Raw genomic sequence first — 24,988 nt, 5'->3', positions numbered from 1 at the left:
AGAGACAGAAAGAAAGAAAGGGGTGGTCAGTTACAGCTTATGTTTGTGGAGTAAAAACAAAAAAAGCTGCGGCAGCCAAGCATGTCTACAAGCTGGTATACATGTCAAAAACAGCACAAAGAGAAAAAACTCACAAACGAGACCAGAGACTTTGAACCCATGCAGAGCGCGGCGCTACCTTGTGTTCAATGGTAGTAAACCTTTGAGTATAGCCCATGACACATTTCACAGAATCTAAAGAAGAATATGTTGGGAGTCAGTGGGGGTTCAGTCTTTTCGGGGCAACATGTTGCCAGGTGGACACATTCTGCCAACAAACAAGTATTTACATAGAAAAAGACTTTAAGAAAAAGGGCTTTTTAGAGCGACCTGGAAAGAAAAATTCAGAGTTTAGAAGGGGAAGCACCCGATAGGTCTGAGAGATTTTCCACCTGAGACAGAGACCTAAACATTGCTGCAGAGTTGCATAATTTTTTCAACATGCAAAGGAAAAAACATCAGATCTGCAGTAAAATGTGTCAGGGGAAGTCCCACATGTTTACATTTAAGAGCACACAGTCGTTTATTCTTTTAAGCTGTTTTTCATGACATCTGTTAGACATTTAACATCCACTGAGGGTCAGATGGTCTGCCTGGGAAGATCTGAAAGAGAAAAAGGAGTCACACACTTCTTGGAAGGGCACCTTTAAAAAAAAATACCATCGTGAAAATGATCCGTGTCCGCTCTCCATGTAGTGATCTTCTACGCCAATGGACGACTAGCACGAATGCTGTCGGACCTTTCAAAACCATACACAGCCTCGCAAACACACCAGCAGACAAGTCATGTCAGCTGCAGCTGTTCATCCGCTACAGACTGTTTCAAGGCGTCTTTAGGTTGTGAGGAAACAACATTCTTGTTTCACTTAGAGGCCAATCACACCGAGACACATTGCTAGAAAAGCGTTGCCAGCAAATCCATTGTCTCCCTGTTTTACAGCGCCCCTGGCAGGCACTTTTTGGTGGTGCGCATTTTTTTGGTGGTTTTTAGGTGCACATAAAAAATAAAAAATTTTCAACTCTTTCTGTTCAAGGCGCGGAGTTGCACCGCTCATCTATGCCACTTTTGGCCACAAGCACGCAGCCCTGCTCCACAGGCACCTCCAGCTGTTTTTCCAGATGCGCTTCCAAGGCATTTTCGGAGCGGTCGCACCTGCTGTGATGCATCTCCATGTGGTCGGCCCTTTTGACTTCCTGTCCTGCGATTACTGCATGAAAGCAGCCTATGTAACACTGAACTTCAGCCCTCCTAAATGGCAAAATTTGTGTCAGTGCCTTGCTGCTGAAAGGTATGTTGTTCCCTTCAACAAGGGACAAACTTGATGTCAAAAATAAAGAAACAAACCAGCGCAAAGCGTGGATTATAGCGGCCAAACAAAGAACTGGACCACATTGGGACACTCCAGGGTCTTTAGCGCTATTTTATTTTTCCCAGCAAGTTTATTGGGGGGGGGGATAAAATGACAAGACAGAAACACAGCACTCACAAATGCTCCTCTTACTATCTGTAGACTGTTGGCTAGCAATCATTAGGTTAACTCAGCTTACTCACAGGTGATTAAATGAGCGCTACAGAACCTGGAGTTTCCCCAAAGGTGTCCAGTTCTTTGGTTTGATCGCTGCAATCCATGCTATGCACATGTTTGTTTTTTTTGTTTTTTTGGGTGAGCAGCTTTTACAGACTTTTGTTTCTAACATCAAGTTCACACTTTGTCAAAGAGAACAACCTACCCTTGAGAGGAAGGCTCCTAAAACTACCATTTCTGAAGTTCAGAGTTTCATATACTGTTTACGTGCCGAAAGTCTATGTGGAACAGCTAAAAGACGCCTTGAGATGGTCTATAGGGTGCTATTGGAGCTTCTCCTTTGCCACCATCTCTCTCTCAACGCACTCTTTTGCCACTGTCTCTCTAAACACTCTATTTGCCACCCTCGCTCTCTGTTTACACACTCTTTTTGCCACCGTCTCTTTCAAAGCACTCTTTTTTGCCACCCTCTGTCTCTACACACTTTTTTGCCACCACGTCACTATCTACACACTCTTTTGCCACCCTTTTCTCTTAACACCCTCTCTTTTTTTTCTTCAACAAACCCACCAGAAACAGTCACAGCTGGAGGAAAAAAGGGTCATCATTATTATATTACTGACTGACAAAGACATCCACTGACATTCTGATACATTTTCTCACAGAGGTCCGTGTCGTGGTTTGTCTCTATTGTTTTAGGCCGTGATCATGGGCATATACTCAAAACATTTACCCGGCTAGGGACTAGAGAGCTGCGACACAGACCCATGGGTGCTACAGGGGCACAGAGCAGACTGAGGCAGCTGCACACAAACCTGGTGATGCTCAATCCAGAATATAGAATTTGTGTCAAACAGTACACTTAATCTGAGATAACAGTGACACTTCTCCATTTCTGAGACCAAAGCAGAAGCAGAACAGAAAACATGATGACACAGAGAAAACACCTTGACACTAGAAGCGACCTTGTTACGGGGTACATATATATATATGTATATACAGCAGTGTTATCGAAGCAATATGGAAGATGTATTTTTGGTGTCATTTTTGGGACATTAGGAGAGGCATGAGAGAGTAAAAGTGTCAACGTTAGGTGAGAAGAAGAGTGGAGGAGGAAGATGTTAGAAGAAAAGAAGAGATAAAAAAAAAAAAGTCTCATGCACTAGAGGAGAACACGCACTCACACCCCACAGTGGCAGAAGCGGTGTTGGCGGCAGTGGCAGTAGTGGTAGTAGTAGAAAAGGCTACATGTGTAGGGCTAGAAACATTGGTTACATCGTGCTGTTGTTGGCTGGAGTTGGAGGCCTGCCGCCTTAGAGCCCCCTGAAAGGAAGTTCCACTCTGGAACGCACTCACTACATCCATCTGCAAAGAATCAGACAGCGTGACAGGAGAAAAAGCCCAGAGGAAATAAAACACAACACAGCCAGAGGAGAGAGAAAAGAGAGAAAAATAAAGAAAAGGCACCAGTAACCATAGGAAAATTGTCACTTGGAAATTGGATTTAGGCATTACAGTTAAAGAGAGAAGAAAGGGGGGGGGGGCTGCTGGGTTTAAAGGCACTGATTGGAGGGAGCTCTGAACTCACTTTCACTCTTTTCTCTGCAGAATCCCTCCATACCTCCTACTATAGCCATGCCAATACTCTGAACATCCAGCTGTTCTATTGTGCTTCCCATCCAGTCCAATAGCTCTCATCAGTACCTTCAAACTAGTCGTGTTTTAGCAGATAGATTCAGTCAGAAATAGGCATAGGAACCCGCTTTAGCCCACAAGCAGAACAGGAAAATTTGTTTTTAGGGAACAAGCCATTCTTTAAGAATGCCGAGAGAAGGAACAAAACATAGATTTTAAGCTGGAAGAGCAATAGACAGTTAAAGGGTTTATGGCTTTAGTTTCCCTTGTCGTTGGGTGCGGTGTTGTGCAGGACGGTCTATGGATTGTTACCTGAGTCTGGATGCGGTTGAGGCCTCGGAACCAGAGGATCTGGCCTCGGCGGAGCTCCCGTTCAGCATGGTCGATCTCGTCCATGTCGTCCAGCTCCTCCAGCTCCTCATCTGGTATCTCTTCTTTCTGGGTGCCGTGGCCCGCCGTTTTCAAGAATTTTAAGCGGCTGGTAGGTATCGTAGAAATAACCTGGAAGACATCAGGATTTACATGAGCGGCGCAAACATATGATAATATCACACTCTTCAGCGAGGAGAAGTGGCATTTCATTACGGCAGACCAAGACACGTTTCTGGGTTTACATCTGGGACACTGACCCTCTGAAACCTGGCTCAGTATCAGTTGTCTTTTGCTGCGCTCAGGTGCTTCTCACAAGCACTTAAGACCTTTGGCACCTGAGCAAACGGGTTTGATTTCTTTTGAAAACAGGAAGTAGGAAATGAGCAACTTGGCAAGACAGGTCCTGCAAATCCAAATTACAAAAAAAAAAAGCTGAAGATAAAAATGTCCAGAAGAGTAATTATTCTACTTACATATTTATTTAATCAATAATTCATTATAGCTTTTTTTTCCCCAGGTCATTTCCTTGATTTTTATTTTATTGCTGAACTACATATTGTGCAGCCCCCATCAACGCATATTAGAGCTACAGTATGTCAACAGCTAATTTATAGAAAATAAATTTCTTAAGTTACTTCATGGCGAGTTAACTGCTGAGGATTTCCATAACAATTAATTTCATTATACAAAACAAAATTCCATGACTTTTCCAAAACTTTCCAATTTTTTTTTTTTTTTTTTTACAAATTCTATAACTTCTCAAGGCCTGGAAAAAGAGATTGTGAAATTCCATGACTTTTCTAGGTTTTCCATGACTGTGGGAACTCTTTAATGTTCCATAACATTGTCACAAATTCAGATTTCTTCATAAAAATCTAACTGAGGCTATGTACTGAGCAGTACAACTATACCACCTCATTAATTATAATTTGATTTAATATTAATTTTGAATTGGTGAGTTTACCATTATCTTTATAGCTGTAGAAAAAAACTGATAAATAACACCTTCTTGCTCCCACTATGCCAGCTCCAACACAAGGGGGCAGTGTCATTCCATATATCTGTCTCTGCCTACTTGAAGGTGAAGCTCAGCAGTATGGTCACATCATACCTGTCCCCATATTAAAGAGCCGAAGCCTAAGAAAGTGCACCATAGCCACTGGTCGATGGTCAGAGCCACGCAGCTGAATGGCTTCCCTCCGAACTGCACGATGATGATCTAAAGGAGCAGGAAGAGAGAAGGAGATAATTAGAGACCAAACTTTAAGATTAAACATTTGCAGGTTGCAAGTCTCTTGAGACTGACCATCTTTTTTTCCTAAGCACATTCACAAAAATCTAGCCACTGAAGTCTCCAGTCTACTTTACCTGGATGACGAAGGTACCAAAGACAATACTACAGAAGATAAGATTGTTGAAGATCCCTTCAAAGACATTCCTTTCCCCGTGGATCTTTCGGGCATTAATCTCGTTGAAAAGCTGCATCAGTACAAAGGTATTGAAGACAATGGTGTAGTGTTCTGAAGGCGGGGCGTGGAGGGGTGCATTCCTGCCGCTGTCAATGTCAAACAATTTCTCTCCTGCAGGAGTAGTGAGGGAGAAGTGTTCAAATAAACCGAGGACGCACAATAAGTCCATTAGCTCTGTGTACACGCCAACTACGCCCAGTGTGGCTTCTTACCGGCAAAGAGCAGAGTGAAGATGATGATTAGCTGGAAAACTCCCTGACCCAGGATGTTCTTCATCATGGTGCGGGAGATGAGAGGCTTGTTGCGGCCATATGGCTTCCGTAGCAGCAGGGCTTCTGTAGGGGGCTCTGTGGCGAGGGCGAGTGAAGCAAAGGTGTCCATGATGAGGTTGACCCATAACATCTGGACTGCTTTCAGTGGAGAGTCCTGGAGGCAGAGAGAGAGAGAGAGAGAGAGAGAGAGAGAGAAAGAGAGAGGCACTGAATTAGGCTGAGAAGAGGGGGAAAGAGTGAGGAATGAAAATAACACTTCCCGTCTATCACTTGCCGTTTTCTCATATGAACTCCAGACAATGGGCCTCATTTACTAGTATGTGCGTAGAAACATTCATACTCTGCACATAGAATACGCGCACCCGCAAAACTACTGTGGGATTCATGACACATGCGCACCAGCTGTTTTTGTTCTTACCTTAATCATTCTTAACAGGTGTGTGTTCACATTTCCTAAGACAGCCAGACCTTTGTAATTTGTGCGTATGCATGGTCTGAGGTAATTCTAAATCTGTTCGCAGAGCATGAACAAATTCAAGTTAGAAAATATCGATGCATCCCAGGGTGACCCCGTAACCATTTTGATATTTGGTCATTAAAACCGAGTGTTTAGCTGTTCCTTGAATTTGTCTGACAATTTCGGCTTTGGCCCTGACTAAAAGAAAATTCCAAATCTTGTTGTCTCTCCACTATGATATTTTTGTTGCAGTCTTTGTGTTAATGATGCTTCCTCCTCACCCTCGCATGTTTGTTTGCTGTCAATTTTTTCCAAGCCGCATGATAGAAACGTCATCTACACACTCACTTGCTCGCTGTGTATTCTCCGGACAATGACCTGCTCTATTCACACATGGGCTAAATTGGACATAACATGGACTTTGTCCTTGGGAGCTGGCAGGATAAAGTTCATTTTATGTCTGATCCAACTGATTTTAACATTTGCGTTCTCACATATAGCTCCTTCAAGTAATGCTCAGACAAATTCAAGGTTGCAGGTATAAAAGGAGCTAGGTCTGAGAAATATATTGAATATTTAGGTAGATATGCATTATTTTGGCAGAGAGACAAAAGAAGACACTTAAATCAATGAATCGTGCTGCAAAGCACAGTTCATGGCAATTAAAAAAGACAGAAATTAAAAAATCATTTCACAGGTGCTTAGAATTTCTAATGCATGATTCAATAAATATGCTTCTTAAGAAATTAAATACAGACAGTTTCAAGATTCACAGTTCTCTCTCTGTATATATAGTTATTTTTTAAATTTAGTTTAAGTTCTTTATAACAAGCTTTTGAACTGAAAACTTCATTTATTTAAGATTTATTTAAGTCTGTTGAGTCAAAGTGTGACCTAGTGGGCAAAACCTTTCACAGTTAAATTCTTCAAACTGGTGCCTGTTTTTTTAATGTAAACCGAGTTCATTGTTGCTAACCTGTGTGATGCAGGCTCCTGTGAATGCTACGATGACAGCCACCACATTGACAGTCAGTTGAAACTGGAGGAATTTGGAGATGCTGTCGTAAACGTTGCGTCCCCACATGACAGCCTTAACAATGCTGGAGAAATTATCGTCAGTCAGGATGATGTCAGATGCCTCCTTGGCGACATCTGTGCCGGCAATACCCTGGAGGCGAAAAAAGTATAATGATCAAGAATATGCTAAAATGTGATCACAACATTTACATTTCTCATGTTTCTAAATCACCAGTATTACGAAGGGATGGGAAAAATAGATTTATAAAAGTATGGCAATGTGTCTTTTCACAACTTTTTAAATTACATTTCCAATGCCTGAATTGAAATAATTCAAATGCAGAAGAGAAAATAAGTTGCCGCTTTTATGGTGGTAATCTATGAGTAACCTGTTGTAATATCTGTATCAAGAAAAACAAATCTGAAGCGAGAAAGCACACAATGGCAGAGGACACAGACTGTCAGCTTCTCGAATTCAGCTAGCCCAGCCCATAAAAAAATAAAAAAACCCCAAAATGAAACACTGCAAGCTTGATGAGCAGGGACAGCTTAATGTAGCAGTTTTAGTTTTACTTAAAACTTTTTATTCTATTGTACATATAATATACATTATCATAAATATAGTTAATTTAATACAGCGTCTTTAACTGAGGAAGGTCACAAAGTGCTTAACTGAAATAAAATTGTTAAAAATAAGACCATTAAAACAGTTTTAATTTTATTTACCACTCTTCTATGGAGTTCATGATGCTGCTGATATACAAGTCAGAAAGACTGATTTGTGATGTGCAGTGTCTAATGTTATATTGTCTCTAGATGTAAATAATTTATCTTTTTTCCCATGGAGCAGTGTTAAAAAGGTAAATGGAAATGACAATAATCATTATAACAAATCACAATACCCATGATACATATCCAACTGACACCCAAGTATCACAATAATGTCAAATCAGGAGATAAACAGACCTAGTCTTACTGTAAAATTATTGTTTTGGTCAGGTCCGCACCATTTCCTAGACCTCTAGTGTAATTAAAGATCGCAAACACAAAGAAAACTCACCATGGCAAAGCCAACATCTGCTTTCTTCAAGGCAGGACCATCATTGGTACCGTCTCCTGTTACTGCTACTACTTGTCTTTGTTCCAGCACTGTGCTGTCAATAATACCTAGAAAAGTAAAACACGAATATTCAAAATGAAACTTTGAAGTCCTAAACAATAAATGACTATCCATCAGGGTTTATACTAACACGGGATTAACAAAGGTACCTTTCACTAAAGTGTGTTTGTCTGTGGGGGAGGAGCGAGCCAGTACTCGTAGTTTGGGCCAGATCTTGTCAATGCGTTCTTGTTCAATCTAGAAAATGAAACAAAACTCTAATAGAATCCCATAATACATTTCCAACGGTCTCTGAGATTCAGTATTTTGCTGCGGCCCACCTCTCCTTTTTCATTGCGTATCCTTCGGTTGAACTCTTTGCCCTCGAGGCAGATGAAGTCATCTCCTGGCTGGAGGATGCCGCACTTTGTGGCAATGGCTCGAGCTGTGTTGATGTTGTCCCCAGTGACCATCCGCACTGTGATACCAGCACGCTGGCATTTCCTGATGGCGTCTGGGACCTGAGGGAAAGCGGAAACACAATGTATGAGGAAATGCGTGTTTTGCATATCACTGGGAATATTTAAATTAAAGTTCAGGTTTTGTGAAATGGTCATTCATGAAACTGCAGCTCCATGCAGCTTTTATCTCACTGTTCAGGTTTAGATTTATAAAAGACTGTATGATGGAGTCTCACCAAACCACAGGTAGTTATTTCAGAGAACAAGCTGAGTGTATGCTACCTGCCCAGCACCAAATGGCAAAAAGCCAAAATAAATGAAAGAAGGGGATTATCGAGCTATCTACTGACTCAGTTCTATCTCAAACATCCATTTAGTTGTCTCACTGTTGAACCACTCCCTCAAAAGCCTCAATACCATAACTCCTGTATTGGTTCAGTATCTGAGTGGAGCCACTCCTCAGTTTCAGAAATGGCTGATGCAGCATCTCCTGTCATTCAATTTTCTTGCTTTACTCAGAGAGTCTGGGTGCTCAGCAGCCCAGTGGAGCGCAAGCGAACCCATTAAAGCTGCCAGTATGCTTCTTCAGAAGTGCTTGTCGGATGGTGATGCCGTGATTGGCCAGCTGTGCAAAGGTGAGAGAGGAGCCAGGGTTTGAAGATGTCTTTTAAGCTCTTTTATCATTCTTGACACAACTGTTTCTGTCACTGTTTGCAACAGCTATGACGGCTGGTTTTTCATGCCGCCTTTGATGCCAAAGGCTATGATGGCCTGCTCTTCAGATCAGGTATAAACGCTCTCAGACATTTCATACAACATGTACAAACAACATGTACAACATAACGTGATCCTTAGGGCAGCAGATACTAACAAATAACATCGAGCTGACAGAGCAGATTGTGCAGCTGAAAAAGCTGTGAGATGCATCATTAAAGGACTAAAAAGGCACTTAATGAGTTCTAGTTCATTTACCTTTTCTATTTCAGCATTTTTAAGTTTTTTACCAGAATAAAAACAGCCTTTATTTACCTGAATAAGAATGCCCGTCCATGTCTTTGTTTTTTTTTTTGTATAAATTCTGCAATATTCTACAAGTCTCAGTTGACTGTTATATATGCACCTACTGTGAAAGAGAATTTTCTCAAGGACAAACAGTTCATCTTTCATATTTCATTTCAAACCACAGAAACTCCTCACTCCCATTAGCACTAACTTTACAGCAGAGCATTCGGGCAGTTAGGCTGGTTTATCCAGAGCCGGCTGTATGTGCAAAAGTTGGCTGCTGTGGGCAGGAGTTGACTGCTGGAACTTAGAGAGGTCTCATTTAGTTTATGTTCTGCTTATTCAACAGTTGTTCGATAATCTGCCATAAAACAATAAAATATTAATTAAATTTGGAGAGGATTTTAGTAGCTGATTTTTATTCTAAATTCTTATGAATTTGGTGCTGGCTGAAATCTCTTTGGGCAGCACCAAAAAGTCTTCTTAGCAGCAAATATCCTGATGTCCCTACAAGCAAGTTGTATTTGCATTGTGAACTGTTCCTATGATTATATACTACTGAGTATAGTCTACGAAATTAAGTTCTCTGCACCTGTTTGAACTTAAATAATTGTGATATAACCTCATGCTGACGTGCGTTCTGACACAAGTAGCTACTAACCTCGGGCCTCACAGGGTCCTCAATGCCAACCACACTGATGCAGGTCAGTCCAGAGAGTATATCATTTTCATTGTCCCAGTCAGGCTCTCCCTCAGTGGCGGGGAAATCTCTGTACCCAAGGCAGATGGTCCTCAGGCCCTCTGAGGCCATGGGCTCGATCACTTTCTTAACCATGTCGTCTCGGTCCCGAGGGCGAAACACCTTAGACTCACCGTTTGCTGTCAGGATTTTGTAGCACCTGGGAGGTGAAAAGAGAACATATTAATATGCAAGTGTAGAGGAGAGGGCAAAAAGAAAGAGGGGAATATCCAGAGGAAGACACACATTAAGACAGATATAGTTGAGATATATGGATGAAGGAGGAGAAGATGGAGAAAATATTTTAGATAAGATAAAGACTTAAGGGCAGGGTAGAAGACAAAGCATTTGAATGGTGAGCTGCAGTAGTGAGAAGTCACACTAAGCCTTCTGTGGGTTAAAAGAAGCCTGCTTGGTTAAGAGGCTTACAGAGTTGTTACCGGCTCATTTTCTTAGCGCCTGTTTTTAAGTCGCAAAGTAAGGGGCTTGGGTGGGACGCACTTGAACTTCTTAGCTGCTTAAGCCATTACACATATCATTTACTGCAAAGTCTGGCCAGCTGGAAAAAGTGAAAAAATCTACAAAATAACCTTTCATTGAGTAGAATAATTTACGTGGTAAGAACTGATCAGACTTCTTCCCTTCAGTGTGAAATTCTGAGTGAAACACGAATATAAACATAAACCAGGGCTCGACATTAACTTGTAAGTGCATTTACTTGCACTTGTTTTTCAGACAAGTAAATTCACCTTTCACTTATCCAGGCACAAAAGTTACTTGTCAATAACTTACAATTTTTGTTTGTATGCCAAACAGAATTCAAACGAACATACAGCTGAAAGCATGCCAGCTGTGTAAACAAATATGTAATTCAATGTATGACTTTGGTATATGTGGCTGCATGTAACTTTCACATTTTGCTGTCAATGAGGAGAGGAGTGTGCATGGTTTGTTGTCACAGCAGGTCAGCAGCCTTACATTTTTTTTGGACCATCAAGGTTACAATTTCACCTGTTTTGACATGAAAAGGAACAAAAAATAATAGTAATTGAACAAATGCCTATAACAATGACAAACAAATTCTGTTTAACTTTTTTTTTTTTTTTTACAAAACCTAACATGCACAATTCTCTCCTAGCTGACAGCAGGTTGAGGGAGGTGTCTCTCAAATGCTGACAAAGTGCCATAGTGGTGCCGCTCAGCTCGGCAGCTATGTGATGGGTGCCTGACAGGTGCTGCTCACTGCCACTGTCAGTAACAGCACTTACCGTCTCTGAGCTAGCTCTCCTCCCTCTCCAGTTAGCTGTGTTTGTAGCATAGCTGTTTTGTTCGGTGCTTTCTCTGGCACTTCGTTGGCTTGTGAAGTCTAAATGAAGCCTTCTATAGGAAAAATGTTTGAACCGAGTGTAGTTCCTACTTTATGGAAAACTTGGGCACCAATGAGGAGATATCATATGTAGCTGAATGCAGCCACCAAGAGAAAAAGCTCTGCACCCGTCATTTTTTTCCAGAGCACCCGCGATTTTTATGCGGCCACTCCAAGCGCTTCTAGTTGAAAATCCCTAATTTTTTCATAGAAGTGCTGGTGTCCTCAGTGCCTCTTCTTTAGCTACTGTCTATCTCGTGTATAAAACTATCACAGCAAAGGCATAAAGCTCATTATGGAGCAGATCAGCCACCACTGCATGTTGCTCGTGACTGCAGTGCTTTTTCCCAGACAAGCCAACAAGCCTTAATGTCAAGCCCTGCATAGACGACACCGTGCAATATAAAAAAAAACATGAAAGCAGTTTACTTACTTTTTCAGGAGAATTTCTGAGGCCCCTTTGCTGAACATGCGGTAGCTGCCATCAGCCAACTTCAACACAGTGCTCATAGACTTGCGGACTGAGTTGAAGGTGTAAACTTTGTACAATTTCTCTTCAGGGATCTCATTTCGTATAACTTGGTAGTCGCGCTTCAGGTCTTTAGCAAAGCCAAGCAAGGCACATTCGGTCTTGTTGCCCACCTGCCTTGGCAGGCCCCCTTCTTTCTCTGGAGGCTGAAGGAAAAGGAGAGACGAGAGTAAGGATGAGACAGGAAAAGCAATATTCATAGTGTATTTTAGAGGCACAATGCTTTTCTCAGGCTTACCATGATCTTTGTAGTGTAGGCGCAATTGACTGCGATGCCCAGAATCAGCATGTCTAAGGTGGAGGAGGGGATGTTCTCTGGTTCTGGGACCTTCTTGAAGTGTTTTTCAGCAATGTAGGCTTGCACCACAGTCATGCGGTTCATGGTGAGCGTACCAGTCTTGTCAGAGCAGATGGCGGTGGCGTTGCCCATAGTTTCACAGGCATCCAAGTGCCGTACCAGATTGTTGTCTTTCATCATTTTCTGTAGAAAGAGAAAACAGTATATCAAATGAATAAACACAACGAAATTCAGCATGACTATGCAGAAATGTAACAGTATACTGTTTGTGCAGGATAAAAATTTCACTGAAATGTGTGTTAGGGCTACAACATTGAAATTAATACTTCCTTGAGTGGATAAACTTCAGCATATGGGATCATTGCCTAGCTTTTGGGTATCAGTTACTCAGCTCCCCTTGTCTTAATAGGCTAGCCTGATAGTTTTAATGGGCTAAAGTTAAAGCTGGTCAGCAAAGGAGAATTTACCTTAACGGAGTATGCCAGGGAGATCGTGACAGCAAGAGGCAGGCCCTCAGGAACAGCCACTACTAGAACAGTAACACCAATGATGAAGAATTTCACAAAGAACTGAATGTAAATGGGTGTGCAGTCCTTGACCCAGGGCAGATTCTGGATCCAGAAGGTGTCCACTACAAAAAGCACCACCAGGATGATGACAGTGATGGCTGACATAACCAATCCTGAGGGGGATGAGAGCATGAGAGAGAAAAGGAAGAAAAGAGGGTTATCAATCAAGCATATGGATATCATTTACGGCTTAAAGCAAATTTATTTTCAGACTTATTTAAAGTCACTAATTGAAGAACAAAACATATGAACCCAAATAAGTCACACTGGGTTGGGGACAACTTTCCCCAAATGTTTACAGTTAATTCTTCGCCTTGGCCAGGTGAGCTACGCAGTGCCCCACACTAAAGTGTCCCGACTGAAACCAAAAAGGCTAATCAAAAAATAATTCTAGGCATAAGTTTATAAAACCCTTAAAAAAACATTTGAACATCACAGAACAACCTGGAAGTAGCACAAGGAATTGATGCCAGCCAGAACCTAAATTTTGCTTTCAGTTTTCAGCTATTATAGCGGCGCACTGCTGAAAAGAGAGAAAATCAAATCATGGAAACAAAAAAGCCAGCTCTTAGCCATGCCAACATAGGCGTACTAGTTTTGCCAGAGTTTTAAGAGTGGAGCGAAGTACAAATAAACTATGAGGGACATCATAAAGTTGCGGAGGAAAGGAGAGGGGCAGTGCGCCATGGTTGACACAGTTACATATTATAATTTTAGGAAAGAAGGAGCTTAACGACTTCTGATTCTAAGCAATTTAGTTATAATGTTTTGATAAACAAAACTTTGGTCAGCATAAAAACACATTATGTGGTTTATTTGAATTTAAAGGACATTTTAAGCACTGTTTCTTCTAAAAAGGGGCTTCTTCCAAAGTTTTCCGGTATTTTTCCTCATAAAATTCAAGCACTTTAAGCACCATGTGCAAACTCTGAACATTGTTACTTATATGACAGTAGTTCTGAACAGAAAGCATTCAGAAAGGTGAAGATGTAGACAATGAAATGGCCGTGAATGAGCAGATACAAAAATAGAAGCACTTAGCATTAAGCAGTGTCACATGTTTTTGTCCAACTCACCTGCTTTGCCAATCTGTACAGCTAGTTTGGTCAGTTTGCCCTGGAGAACAGACTTCTCTTTCTTTGGCAGGTTGGCTTTCTTCTTCTCCTCTGCGTCACCTCCCTCATCACTGTTCAGTGGCTGCATTTCCATCGCAGCACCGTCCTGTGCTTTAGCTGCAGAAAAGAAAAAGATGAAGGTGTTACATGAAACGACCACACACTTAGAATTTAAGTATTGGCCTTTACATGTTAGTGGAACACACAAATTTACTGAACACAATTTGATTCTCACAAAATGCAATACTGTGTTCAGTATCTTCATGTTCAAACAAATTCAAGGATTTATGGAGTGAGCAGCAAACAAGTCTACCAGTTGTAACAAATCAGCGTAACCCAAAGAACACACAAGAGCTGCAGTCTTTAATCAGGCACCACAGATTAGCCTATTTGCTTACATTTGCAAAACTGAAATAAAAAAATTTGCTCTCACACCAGTGAATGAATTATCTCCATGTGGTGAAATAACAGAAGTGAGAAAACTACATAGCCTGTAATATTTTAAATTCCTTTATTCCCTGTTATGGTTGTGTTAAATGGAAATGTTGGTATTTTAAAACCTGAAGCCTTTTTTCCATGTGTTTGTGTTTAAGTGACTAATGGAGACAACAGTATTTGAAATTGGTCCAGTACTGATACAGATCACTGCAGCTACAAGTGGCACAACAGGCTGCAGTAATCCTCAAGGGCAATTTTGACAAAAATGTCCACTTAAAGGTCCTCATTGTAGCAACTGACATTTTCAGATTGTTATGAGTGACTGGCAACATTATGGAAATGATCCTACAGAAAAATTGTATGTTTTTCTTTACCTATTGCTAATATTGTCTGTCTGTTATTGTTTGTAACCAAGTCACACTAAAGGTGAAGCATCATTCTGAAATCCAGCAGTCTTTCATTATTGTCGAGCAAAACACTCAGCCAAGACATCAAAAATCTTTCCTGGTGCTCCTCTCTCCAACTCTAACATTTCCACTGTTATTTTTCCAGCAACTAGTCACCTCTCGCGAGATTTCAGAAGGAGAGACATTTCATTTTTCTGAAAGCTTCTTTCCGAAATGTTGTCAAGACACTCAGAATCACAACTTGAGTCTGTGGGTGGAAAAACACACACTATGAGTGGACTTAAACTAAAGATGCACATTTGCCCGCAGGGATTACACTGCAGCCTGTTTTGCTGCTGCAGCTTCCTCAATGCTGGAGCAGTTTCAACAGTTGTCTTCATCAGTCACTTTAAAATAAAATAAAAAACCTTAGTTTCCCTTTGAGAAAAACAAGATGATCACCGACAGGTCTAGACTAGATTTGATTTGAAAGTTATTTGATTGTCTGATTTAACAGGTAATAAGTCACAGCAAGTTGCTTCAGAACAGCAAGACTATAACAGACTATATCACGGAAATATTTAAAGTATAACATAGCAAAGCATTACATCTCAAGATAACAGATGAAATGAAAAATGACTTCCAAGAGTGAAAGATGTTACATCACTCAAAAGTAAAGCATGGACATCTTTGCTTCCCTTTTAGCCATGGAACTTGGGAAATGTCACTGTAATTATGTTTGCAGTGATCTGACTGCACAGTAATTAGCTGCAAGATTTGGAAGTGTAATTACCATACTCCCACCTAGAGATTTAAAGAACAGGTTAACTGGCTAGCAGCACTGGGATCCGTTTGAGGAATCGCCTCCTCTTTCGACAGCGACCGCAGCAGTTGTTGCCAGTTAAATTCCCATAAATCTTTTTCATCTCTTCCTCAACATCCCTCTGGAGCCCCCCCTCCCTCTCGTGTGCAGAACTGACAGGAATCCCAAAACCCACGTCTAACCAGGTAACCTTGGAAACGCAAAGCCTCTAATGGCAAAGGAGAGAGGAGAGGCAGCCGGCGGGCCAGCAGGGGCTGGTCACCGTCGTGTCACTCAACATGACAAAATCATTAGCTCTGCCGGGCTCTGGCGCTACCACTGCTGCTACAGGACCATTTTTCCATTTCTCTCATTTTTACTCCTATATGGTTTCTTGTGTGATTTCTGCACTCTTTTGTAAGCATATGCAGCCCATGAGCAATTTGCCAATGCTTAAAGCTCTGTTTACTACAGTGTGGACAGTAGCATGGTGTTTTGTGTGAATGTATGTTGCAGGAAGAGGAGGGGCATTAACTGCAGCTGCTGCGGACTGCGGCTTGTTCTGCTCTTACATGGCCTGTGTAATCTCAGTCTAAAGGATTACTGTTGATTCCTGGCAGGCAGAGGGAATCTGTGCACCAGGGACTAGCGCCAGGGTTGTGGTCACAGACCCAAGCACAACTGATCATAGTGTCCCAGCAGGACTACAAGCCTGGCTAGCTGGCTGAGTTACTGCTAAACAGCCTCATTATCATTGTTGTTGGTCTGAAATTGTGCAAGTCTTCGCCGAGGCAGCTTGACTCTGAATAGTCGGGATTGGGACATCAATAGAAATCAAATTGTGGGGGCCTGAGGGAGAGTCGGAGAGAGAGATGGGTGGGAAAGCAGATGTTCTGGCCCCAGAATTGTTGCATGGCTTTAATCTCCTCATCACTAATCGCTATAACTGGATTCAGTAGCACCTGCTGCTCAAAGCGCAATGTGCCAGGGAAGGACGAGAAAAGAGGAGATAGAGACAGAAGGGAGGGCCAGACACTACAATGGATGGGCAAGAACAGTCAGTACCAAGTGTAAACTGACGTGGGGACGTGCAGAAGTATGCATCTCCTTGTTTCTTTCATCAAACCACTGCAGCCAACTCTTTAACAAATGAGGCTTTCACCTATATTATGCCCATGCAGCTATGCTTCTGAATGGGGAGGAAGACACTGATAAGGCTAAAGGCTAATATATACAAGGTAGGGGCTGCTAAACTGTAGGGCCAGTTATATACAGTTATGTGTGTGTGAGTGAGTGTGTGTGTCTGTGTGTGAGTGTGTGTGTGTGTGTGTGTGTGTGGGAAAGTAACTTACCTTTCTTACGATTTTCCACAGATCCATCCTGCTTCTTGTCTGTGGAAAAATACACCACGAAGTCAGTAAAACAACTGCTGGGCAATACACAGTAACTGAAATATTAAACCACTATTGGAAAATTATATGTATTAGATTAAACAAGTTGTCAACTACTAAATTAATCACCAACCAATTAATACATTTAAGTAATTTTAAAAAAGCAAAAAAATAGTTTTTCTCTTATTTCAACTCCTTAAATTTAAATGTTTTTTGTATTTTTTTGTTTGTTTGTTTGTTTTTGAACTTCTCTGTGACATCAAACTGAATATATTTGGGTTGTGGAAGAAGCAAGATATTTGAGGAAGTGACCTTGGGCTTTGGGAAACAACAATTGACATTTTTCACCTTTTTATGACATTTTATAGACCAACAACTAATCAGCTTGTCAGGAAAATCATCAACAGACTGATTTCAAGGTGGACACCCAAGATTAGTGTCACAAATTCAGTATCTGACCAAATATCCCCCTTTCTGTTCCTGGTTTATGAGTAAAAAGTGTTGTTTTTTTCTCAGATTATGATGTCACAATGAAGTTGACCTTTTGGATACGTATGTGTCATCATTGTTGCAATCTATCTTCAGCCATTTGACTTTTCCACATCATCATTAAGACATAAACAAAAAGAACACAGGCTTATGAAACAGGCAGTCAAAGGGCGCAATAGTTCCCAATACATCACAATATATTGCTTTGCTTACAATTTGCAATATATTGAATCGTAACCTATGCATTGTGATGTGTAATGACTGTCAAAACACTTGACAAAACACTATAAATTATGTACATTATCATATCAGTTCTCTTGGATTTAAAAAAAATGCCAAACAGTAAACTACTGCTTTGATTTTATAACAAAGACAGTCCAAGTGTTTTTTTAGAGGGCTGTGGGAAACTAGATATGGCATTTTCACAATTTTAAACAATTTATAGACTAAAGGATTAATCAAAAAAATGTTTGTAAGGCTAATCAACAACTACAGCTCAGTCCTGAACCTTGAATCTGCTGTGCTCTCCTTGTTGTGCTCTCATAAAGGCAACCCTTACTTGTCTAAGCAGTGCAACACTGTGGTCTTAGTGTGCATGCAACTGTGTCAGCTACACTTTTATGTACACGCTGAGCCCTTTCTGCTTTCACTATAAAAAGACTTAATGAAAGATCTTTATGTGAGATGCAAAACTGGTGGTTGAAAATTGAGATGTGCGCACACGCATGTGGAAAAACAGAACCAGGAAGGGAAATAAGTATCAGGGATACTCACTTTTTCTCTGTTTCTTCTTCTCCTCCTTTTCCCTTTTCTTTTCCTCTTCATCATCGTCATCCTCCTCCCCGCTCCCAAGTAAAGTGAAGATAATTCCAGTTTGAGAGTTGACACCCACAGCAGTGACCACCATTTTCCCTGAGCCTTCCATTACATGGGTGCCTTTGGGCAGAGGAGGAAAATAAAACGTCAGTCAATAAGGGAGGGAAAGTGTATGTACAGTATCTGACTAAATGATTCACTTTGCTTCCAGGATTTCTTATACCATGTTTCTGTTCATACTTTGGCTTTAGCCACGCCTTCAAGGAGGAGAAAACAAATGCACAGTTTTTTAAATTGAGGCAATAAATACAAAAACAATGGTGTGCTTGAAAGTTAAAAAAATAATTAATAAATAATAGTCACTGATGCAAATATCCTCAAAACCTTTAATCAAAGCCATTTGTGAGTCTGAGTGAATTAATTGAAATCTGAGACTTTACAATAGGGTTTCTCCATCCCTCTCAGGACACAAGAAAATCTTATCGATTTATACAGAAAAAACAAATAACAGAAGAGAAAACAAGCTTTGCTTAGCAAAAGAGAGTGGAGACAGAGCGAGCGACTGAAAAGTACAAAGCATTTAAAAGTTCTCTCATCCCTCCGTTAATTAGAGGATGCTTTCCTTTAATTCCTGAGAGTGATGGCAGAAGGGGTACAGCCTGTGCTGAGGGAAATCAAAAAGCAGTGGTGAAGTAATGTGTACACACGCGCGCACACCGAACACACACCGAGTGCACTCCTCTCTCTTGGAGGTGCGCCAGTAGAGAACCAGATGAACTAAACAAGTGTTGCTCCAGAATCCCTACACACTCCTTCTGTGGAACTGAATGGAGTGAAAACAGAGCTATCTGACGGTGTTTACGGGATTATACGCACATGGACTCCACACAGTAAAATTCAACCTATTACGGCTTTACATCTGGGGAGTTTTGGATGGCGGTTAATTGATTACACTGAGCAGCTGGACAGAGACGCCAAATCTCTTTTAATTCAGTTTGTTGCTTAAACCATTATTATAACAGCACCGAATACAAATAGAAATGTATCTCTGAAAGTGTCCTAAGAACAGGATGCCAATGTTAAACAATGTTTTGAAGCTTAGGGATGAAGGTGTCAGGACAGTGCTGTCATATGACCTCTCTGACAGTATGACTCTGGGACTCGGGACTCACTTTGTTGACACTGTTATAATTTTAAAACATCCAATTTTTAAAAATAAGATTAGGGTCAGTTTCCCCATTGACCTCTGTGTACATGTGACCAATTTTATAAGTCTGTTAAAAATGAATTGCTTTTTGATATAATGAAACTGCACAAGGGTTATCTCTCATTTCATTTTAATAAAGCCAGGAGTCACATAAAGCCAAGCTTTGAAGATGGTGTGTATTGTATTATTAAAATGAACTGAGCTCAGTCAGTTTTGCAGACGTCTACAAGCATTATAGAATATTTCTTAACGAGATGGCGGGAAAAATGATATTCAAAGTTGTCTTTTCAACCAAACACGCTTTCAAAAATTGTCACTGTTTCCTGATAACAACCAGCAAGGAGAGAACTTTTGAAAAATAAAGTCGAGGCTTCACGTTACCTGATAACAGCATTGGATCTTTTTCTTGTGTTTTCTTGACATGGTCCGACTCCCCTGTGAGTGAGCTTTCATCGATCTTCAGATCGTTGCCTTGGAGGAGGACTCCGTCAGCAGGCAAAAGGTCACCTGAAACACACACCGACAACACAGAACTTTAATTTGGAGGAACAATAGTGTACCAAAAAATGTAAATTGTGCAATTTGTCAATAAATCTTCAAAATCTAAAGCACCTTCAAATGAACATTTTTATTAAATCAATTGACTTCTATTACACAGTTGACAATCTTGTCTTACCATATTTTACTTGTGCAACATCGCCGACCACGATCTCAGCCACGGGAATTTGGATAACTTGTCCTCCACGGACAACAGTAAATTTCTGTTCCTGCTCAATGCGGCTCTGGAGGCCCCTAAACTGCTTTTCCTTACTCCAATCATTGAACGCTGTCACCAGCACCACACAGATAACTGACAGAAGAATGGCGGCGCCCTCGATCCAGCCCGCTTCTGACTCATTTTCATCCTCCACACCACCAGCAGCCCTTCCACAGTCTGCAGAGGGACAGGGTGAATGTTAATTACTCAAGCACAATGAAATTCACAAATTGAGACAAATAAATGCAGCGTAAAACACTAAGAGAGGAGGATATTTTCATTAGATTTCACCATGATTACTACATAAATGAGGCAGCTCCAAGAGACTGACATTTGTCTGACACTCATTCATGAGAATTGGGATAAACCTTTTTTACTTTTAAAACCAATTTCTACTTTTCATTTATTCTGGGAAAATATGTTTTAAAAGATACAGGTCTTGGCATTAAAACCTTGTAATGGGCCAACCTCCCAGTAATTTAATTTTTTTCTTAAATAATCATTTTTTGCAGCTAAGGACTTGAATTTTTCAAATCTGTCAGGTACACAGAATGTCTTAGAGTACAAAACATGAATGCAATGTTAAATATTTGTTGCACGGAATAAAGTATTAAACTAGCTGTATCAGCTAGATAAAAAAAAGAAATTAATGAATATAACAGAAAAAAAAACATCTGACAGTGGAGACCTCTTAATGATGGAGTTGACAAAAATCTGGGGCACAGCCTCATTATAGTACATTTTCAACACAGTGTTCTCAGTGGGAATCATTAGTTTTAGATTTTAAAGGCTTTTAACACATTCTTATTTATTTCATGTATATGAATCATTTTCAAACAAAATTGAATTAGTTTGGTGGAAAAAGAAATAAAATTAAGTTTCTTTTTTTGTTGTTGGACAGGGTTTGTCCCAATTCTCAAGAATACACAAAACATGTTATCCATGTCCAAAATATTCAATTAAAAACCCAAACTTAAACAGGCTTATATCCATTAACATTAACATGAATCAATGAAAAGAACAGGAAATTATGAAGTGTTGTTGCTTACGTTCTCTTTCGGCATCTGGAGGTTTATAAAAAGAAAGGCCTAGTGAAACTATGGCTGCCACTTCTAGGATAATCAGTGTGACATCCTGTAGTGCCTCCCACACTAACTGTAAGAAAGTTTTGGGCTTTTTGGGCGGTATTAAATTTTCCCCAAACACTGTTTTCCGCTTCTCGATGTCTCCAGGCTGTCCACTTAGACCTGCAGAAAGACAGAAAAATTAGTTTATAAGACTTTCATTTTAAATCTATCTTGGAATCTATGTTTGATGACAAAAATTCAATATTCACATCAAATAAAAGAGAGCCTTAATTATGTGCCATGTAATCTGAGCACAGATGGATGCATTACTGTTGACATTTCAGTTCACAGGAGGAGAGCTTGTCTCAAAAAAAGTAAAAGCTGGTGAGCTATACTCTCGTCACTGGGCCTCCAAAAACATTATCCCCAAACGGAATCTGCATTTCTGACAGGACGCTGTGGAGGCGACAATGCAGGACAACAATGACACACATTCTGTGGGCATGTAAAACATTTTCACCTCTTTCAGGCGAGCAAAAGACTGTGAGGTCACATCTAATCCCGCAAATTGTCTTTTTTAAATACAATGACTCGTGAAGTTGAATCAGCTCTCGACTCACAGGTGCTTATGTATACTACTGTCCTGTTATAGAGTCATCTCTCTGACACATCGCACGTCTGGTTGGCCTGAGACCCATTCATCCATGTGCACAGAGAGCATTCTGCAGCCACCCATTCAAATGCCTCCACATTCAAGGCACAGTCATATATTCAAAAGGGCCTTCGCACATTTGATGATGCATGACAGTTTTTCAGTTCTATTCATGCCGACGGACTGTGTGTGGGTGGCTGTGTAGACTGGATGGAGCTGCGTGTGTGTGTGGCAGAAAGAAGGTGGAGCAGCACTGGGGGCCAGGGAAGAGTGACTGTGTGAAACTGCTACTGACAGGCAAACGGGGGTGAGTGGGGGCTGGGGGTGAGTGTGCAAGGGACTGAGACTAATACAGAGTCGAGCTACTGTCGGCTGAAGGGAAGCTGCACTCGGAAAAGCAGTGTCTTAATAGGGAAAAGGATCAGAAAAGTCAACGTATGGACAGACAGACACACATTCACACACACACACAGACTAAAGATGTTGTCACAATAAAGGCATCTCTAACTTTGATACAGCATCTCAAAAAATATGACATTACGAATCCATCTGTCAGCTGATTACTGGCGAGTAGCAGTGATGCACGGGTCGACCTATAATCTGACATAACATACATACAAAATCTGAAACTGATTATTTAATCCGTTGTTAGAGTCAGTATTTTTTTTACTAGAATAGGTATCCTATTTAATTAATGTTCCACAATTCTCGCAAGTGTGCCATTAATATTTATTTCTATATAACTGTTGTCCAATGCTGTTCTTAAAAATAGTTTTGCAATAAATCAAGACATCATTATTATAAATAGGAGAATGCAACACTTACATAGTAATCATAGGGCTTTAACTACAGATAACTTTAATTGCCAGTTAATCACAAATACATTTTAATCAATTATTATGTAAAATATCAGATAATAGATGGGAATGTTGAAAAATCCCCAGAGAACACCTATTTTGTCCAAAACAGCTTAAACAATTATCAAAATTGTTAATTCATTTTCTGTCAACTAAGCAGACTGTTAAATATTGTGTTGCATGACGCATTTAGATCTAATCCACTTAGAACAGGGCCTATTTTTTTCGTCTTACACATTTCTGCCTATTGCAGAAATGCACATATCCCTATGCATTTGGGTTTTTTAACTGCTGTACCGAACTCGCACCAAACCGTGACTTTTGTGTACCCGTAGTAGTTCCATTGTTAATTGACATTACAACCTAACACTAGCACATACTTTTCTAAAAAGGGGGGTGAGAAGAATGACGATGACTCACCAGCGGAGCACATTTAAAAGGCTATGAGGTTTATCCTGCATAGCTGCCTGTTGCTGCTCCCTGCCTGTCTCTCACCGTCCGCTTTGATTCTCTACACCTCTAATGAAAACATGCTGACAGCTAATACCCCATTCAATTTTACACCACATTTCTCCTTTGTATTAGAGCAATAAACACAAGTGACAGAGGATGATCAACACGTCGTCCCTCCATTTGGATACACAAACAGAAAATAGGTTGGCCTTGGCCCCTCACATCATTTTAGCACCCAGAGTAGGTCCCAAGTCAAGCAGCTAATCATTAACCATTTAATATGGATGCTTGTCCCCGGCTGACCCCTCCCAGTGCTGTCATTTTAGCCAGCAGTGAGGGGGTCAAGGTAAGACTTGACTCACAATTAAATGAAATAGGGTCACAATTTCTCTTTTACTGCCTTTACATAACTGTGTGTAGGTAGAGATGTTCCATCTCACTGTCAGTACATAAGAAATCCTTCACTGGACAAACTGTTTCAAAGCAGTCTCATTTTCAAGAGCTATGGTTCATACACATAGTCCACCATTGTCTTGCTTGTTGCAGACTTCAAAAGAAAATGAGTCCCTAGCTTAGAACTCAAGGTAAGAACTGCAAGTATGACGATAGTGACTGAAGGATAACGTTGTGTGGAAGCGCGCTCCACTTTCATTTCTCCCACCTACACACTCTGTCTGAATGACATTAGTGTGTCATGACATTTATGTAAAGCTTCTATACAAACAGATGAAAGTCAGAGCACTGACATTGTGCTTTACACTTTCCGTAAGAGCTTACTTTATAAAGATTCATTTTCTAAACAGCTGAGTTGAATCAGATAAATTCAAAACAAAGTGGGTAGTACTTGTAGATGACCTGTGGTACACTTCCCACCATCTAACCAATGCCTAGATATCCCTCTCTCCCCGCTCTCTGCGTCGGTTCGCGGGCTGCTGCTTGAACTACAGGCTGTACTTAAACATTTTCCACCATCCGTGCTGCCAACAGAGCGGACAAAGGGTATACAGCTAATTAAGAGAGTTACCCACACCTCTCTCTGTCTCTCAAACTGCTGTAATAGTGAAAGCAGGAAATGGGTGTCACACCACATACTGCGCAGTGAAAACAGCGGCTCAGTAAATTAAGGTCAATTGATAAAACCAAGCAGCGCTGAGCAAATATGAACCAAGATTCTGTTACAGAGTTGTATATTTCTCACCTCAAACGTTTTCAGAAACATTTTTTAGCTCAATCTTTAACTGTAATACGAGATCACCGGCCACCGCGTTTCACATGATGTCCACATGATGTCACTCACCAGCAGGAGCGTCTGGTGAGGAATAATGTATTCTGGTATTATGGAAATGTTAATACGATATTATGCTCATCAGAGTCTAACAAGGATAATTTGGTTATGGGAGTCTCCCTATTTCTGCTCTAGTTATAGTATCACTTTTATCATGTAAAGATTGGATTATTAGTGTTTGCACAAAGGTACCCACTAGGTAGCCAGTGATACACAGGGGAAGCCTTTTTGAAAAATCTTTCATTCATCAAGTAGACCAACAACACAATACTGCACCGAGAGACACACTGAAGAGAAATAAGGCCACTAAAATGCTTCAAGGGAGGTACATCTTTCACTTCTCTATTTTATGAAATTACTTGGCTTCTATCAAGGTTGGGTATCAAACTCTGCACTTTTGAGGTAGGATTGCAGCAGGTATGA

At 40.7% G+C, this 24,988-nt stretch overlaps 1 protein-coding gene across 2 annotated transcripts in view; it reads right to left on the bottom strand.

Annotated features, from left to right (window-relative positions):
• Positions 1-24,988, bottom strand: part of atp2b1a (ATPase plasma membrane Ca2+ transporting 1a) — a 52,052-nt gene that overhangs the window by 5,821 nt on the left and 21,243 nt on the right. The window contains exons 3-21 of one of the 2 annotated variants that reach the window (XM_042511538.1): positions 21,301-21,498; positions 20,171-20,428; positions 19,876-20,001; positions 18,246-18,407; positions 16,944-16,982; positions 13,927-14,082; positions 12,749-12,963; positions 12,222-12,464; positions 11,888-12,129; positions 10,011-10,248; positions 8,228-8,407; positions 8,057-8,144; positions 7,848-7,954; positions 6,747-6,938; positions 5,254-5,467; positions 4,941-5,152; positions 4,684-4,791; positions 3,513-3,701; positions 2,614-2,930 (exon numbers count right to left, since the gene is read on the bottom strand). In XM_042511538.1, the coding sequence (XP_042367472.1) occupies positions 2,721-2,930; positions 3,513-3,701; positions 4,684-4,791; positions 4,941-5,152; positions 5,254-5,467; positions 6,747-6,938; positions 7,848-7,954; positions 8,057-8,144; positions 8,228-8,407; positions 10,011-10,248; positions 11,888-12,129; positions 12,222-12,464; positions 12,749-12,963; positions 13,927-14,082; positions 16,944-16,982; positions 18,246-18,407; positions 19,876-20,001; positions 20,171-20,428; positions 21,301-21,498 (3,377 nt within the window). In that variant the 3' untranslated portion in view covers positions 2,614-2,720. Of the gene's footprint in view, positions 1-2,613; positions 2,931-3,512; positions 3,702-4,683; positions 4,792-4,940; positions 5,153-5,253; positions 5,468-6,746; positions 6,939-7,847; positions 7,955-8,056; positions 8,145-8,227; positions 8,408-10,010; positions 10,249-11,887; positions 12,130-12,221; positions 12,465-12,748; positions 12,964-13,926; positions 14,083-16,943; positions 16,983-18,245; positions 18,408-19,875; positions 20,002-20,170; positions 20,429-21,300; positions 21,499-24,988 lie in introns of those variants that run through there. The other variant, XM_042511537.1, reaches the window with a different exon arrangement.

Source organism: Plectropomus leopardus, chromosome 22 (genome assembly GCF_008729295.1).
Source record: "Plectropomus leopardus isolate mb chromosome 22, YSFRI_Pleo_2.0, whole genome shotgun sequence".
NCBI classification, from domain to species: Eukaryota; Metazoa; Chordata; class Actinopteri; order Perciformes; family Serranidae; genus Plectropomus; species Plectropomus leopardus.
This window is presented reverse-complemented; position numbering and strand designations above follow the sequence as displayed.